Source organism: Lolium perenne, chromosome 2, assembly GCF_019359855.2.
Source record: "Lolium perenne isolate Kyuss_39 chromosome 2, Kyuss_2.0, whole genome shotgun sequence".
NCBI lineage: Eukaryota > Viridiplantae > Streptophyta > Magnoliopsida > Poales > Poaceae > Lolium > Lolium perenne.
Window position 1 is genome coordinate 255,976,495 of NC_067245.2, and position 2,605 is coordinate 255,979,099.

The 2,605-nt window shown below is 59.7% G+C and overlaps 1 protein-coding gene across 1 annotated transcript; it reads right to left on the minus strand.

Annotated features, from left to right (window-relative positions):
- Nucleotides 1–284: 284 nt before the first annotated feature.
- On the minus strand, nucleotides 285–2,055 carry LOC127335690 (uncharacterized). Its single transcript, XM_051362409.2, has one exon. The coding sequence runs from the start codon at nucleotides 1,977–1,979 to the stop codon at nucleotides 576–578; it is 1,404 nt and encodes a 467-aa protein (XP_051218369.1). The 5' UTR covers nucleotides 1,980–2,055; the 3' UTR covers nucleotides 285–575.
- Between the last annotated feature and the right edge of the window lie 550 nt (nucleotides 2,056–2,605).

A 2,605-nucleotide genomic window follows, 5' to 3' on the forward strand; every position in this document is an offset into this window, starting at 1 on the left:
CATGAGTATTTATACCTCAGCCCCACAATTTTATGGTGTCGATAGGTCAAGGTGGTGGGATGTGATGTTGATGTATAAATCTTCATCTCATTCGCGAAAACACCAAGTTATTTTTCCCCCATCGAGGTTCATGGCAATTCAATAACATGGAGCATAACGTTGAGCAAAAGGGTTAGACTTGTTGGTTAAAATTGAGATGTGGATTATTTTTTGCTAAACTTTCCTTGACCTAGAGGCGCCAATTTTGTCACTTCTCGCCACAATTAGGCATCTGCACTAGTGCCATGAGAATTACAGGAGAACAAATATCAAAAACCTACTCATCATGTAAATCGTGGAATGAAAGAGATTGAAAAGACACCCTACATATCATCAAGCTAACAAAAAAAAAAAAATGCAGCCTAGACAAGGTCCTATTGTGGTTCAGAAGAGAAGAAACGATGTTGTGATTGTAAGTGCGTGATGCCGCAAAAGTTGTCTTAAAAACTGCAACCTGCATGCGTGCATTTCTGCCCTAATGCTAGCTACTTTTGAAATGGGGTTGATCACCGAGAGATGTTCGAATGTGTATATGTTTAGACCTTCCACATGAAGTTAGGAGCCTGAGCTGTGCCTGGATGAGGATGAGGATCCGAAGAATAGGTCACCGGGACGTCATCGCATGGCGTGTCCGACGACGTCCCTGCTGCCGCCGTCGCCGGTGCAGTTTCTTGTGCGTGAGAGTGCCCCATGCCGGCGCCGGCGGCATCCTCACCGGAGAAGCGGGAGTGGAGGAAGAGCCCGCGGGCGCTGTCGTCCATCTCGTAGTCCCAGAAGGAGCTGCCCGGGCCCCACGCGTTGAACCATGCCTCGTCGGCCGGAGCCCACATGCCTACGCCGGCGGATGCCTCCGGCGTGTGAAGCATTTCGGCTGAGTGTGACACCGTAGCCGCGTCGCGAGAGCCGCCTTCTTGAGAGGCAGTCGTTGGAAGCGGATGCTGTGGTTGGTCTTGAAACGTGGACCTCTGTGCGTGCTGCTGTTCACGCTGCCCTGGTGGTTGCTGCGTGTTGGCCGCCGCCTCGTCGGAGGTTTGCGGAGGCGACGACGATGAGGACGAGCACGACGTGGTGGCGGCGGCGGCCGAGGCAGCAGCGGAGCTGGCGGCGCTCGTGCGGCCGCTCCCTCCAGCCCGGCCCTTGGCGAGGAACCGGTCCGGGAAGTTGAGCCGCGCGTTCTCGCCGCGGAGCTTGAACGCCTCGCGGTCGTACGCCATGGCGGCGTCCTCGGCGGTGTCGAAGGTGCCGAGCCACAGCCGCGTGCGGTTCCGCGGCAGGCGGATCTCGGCCACCCACTTCCCCCAGTGCCGCTGCCGCACGCCACGGTAGAGCTTCTGCGGCGGCGGCGGGGGCGCCCCCATCAGCTGCTGGTACAGCGACGGCGGCATGCCGGCCAGCCCCCCGCGCGGGCTCAGGTTCAGCGCCTCGCTCCAGTACCGCAGCAGGTGCTGCTGCTGCTGGGAAGTCTCGGCCGGCACGAAGAAGGACGGCGCCGCGCTGGGAGGCGCCCCGCCGAACGAGATCATCTGCTGGTGCCGCAGAGGCTGCTGCTGTTGCTGTGGCGACGGCGACGGCAGGAGAAGGTTCAGGCTCCCGCGCGTCGCCGTCGTCGAGGCCGGCTCGTACGCGAAGGGGAACATGTGGCGCGCGGAAGGCGGCGGCGACGAAGAAGGCTGGAGGACGGCGTCGGAAGCTGGGAAAGAACGAGGCGAAGCCGGAGCCGAGGAAGAGGAGGTGGAGAGCGAGGAGGTGGTTCGGTGGAGGCGGTCAGGGCTCCTCCCGATCTTCCTGAGAGGGCGTAGCAATGCCGCCGACGAGTTCTCCATTACCGGCTCCAGCTGCTGCTGCTGCTGCCGGCGCGCCTGTATCGGCGTGATCCCCTTCCCCTTCCACCTCCTGCTGCCAGTCCCACGACCGTCGCCGCTCGCGCCGGACGCTTCCATGAGCGCTGAAAATGATCGCTTGGTGTAGTCGCGGGGCGAGGGCGGTAGGGACTAGCGAGCGCGTGGTGGGGTTTGATCGTACTGATTCCGGGACGAGGGCGACCGGAACGAAGCTTATAAAGGTCGGAGCTCGCGACGACGGGAGTGCGTGGTCAGTGGGAAAGGGTGGCGGGAACAGACGGTGCGGCGCGCCAGAGGTACGCGGTCGGTGATGTGGGCCCCACGCCCATGGACTAGGGCTCCCGGCGCTACCGTTACGATCGCGACATGGGGCACTATGTTGCTGTCACGGCTGCGTGGGCGGTACTACTCAGCTAGAGACAACCGGAACATTGCAACGAGACTTTGCTAGATTGACCCTCATATCCCAATCACAATTGCTTCCCTTGCACTTCAAACTTAGAGCGCCCCCGTAGCCCTTCACAAAGGGCTATTAGGCGCGCTCGACCGAATGCCGTTGTCAGTCCGTGCCCTCTAAATATTGCCTGGATATGTCATGGTCCAACAAACTTATGTCGCCTTTAGACCAACCCTGATCCACAAGGCCTTTTGGAAGCACCGAGCGCAAGATGATGGACCCGCTACATAGCATACCGAGAGGTAGGTACCACTACCCATCGATGTAG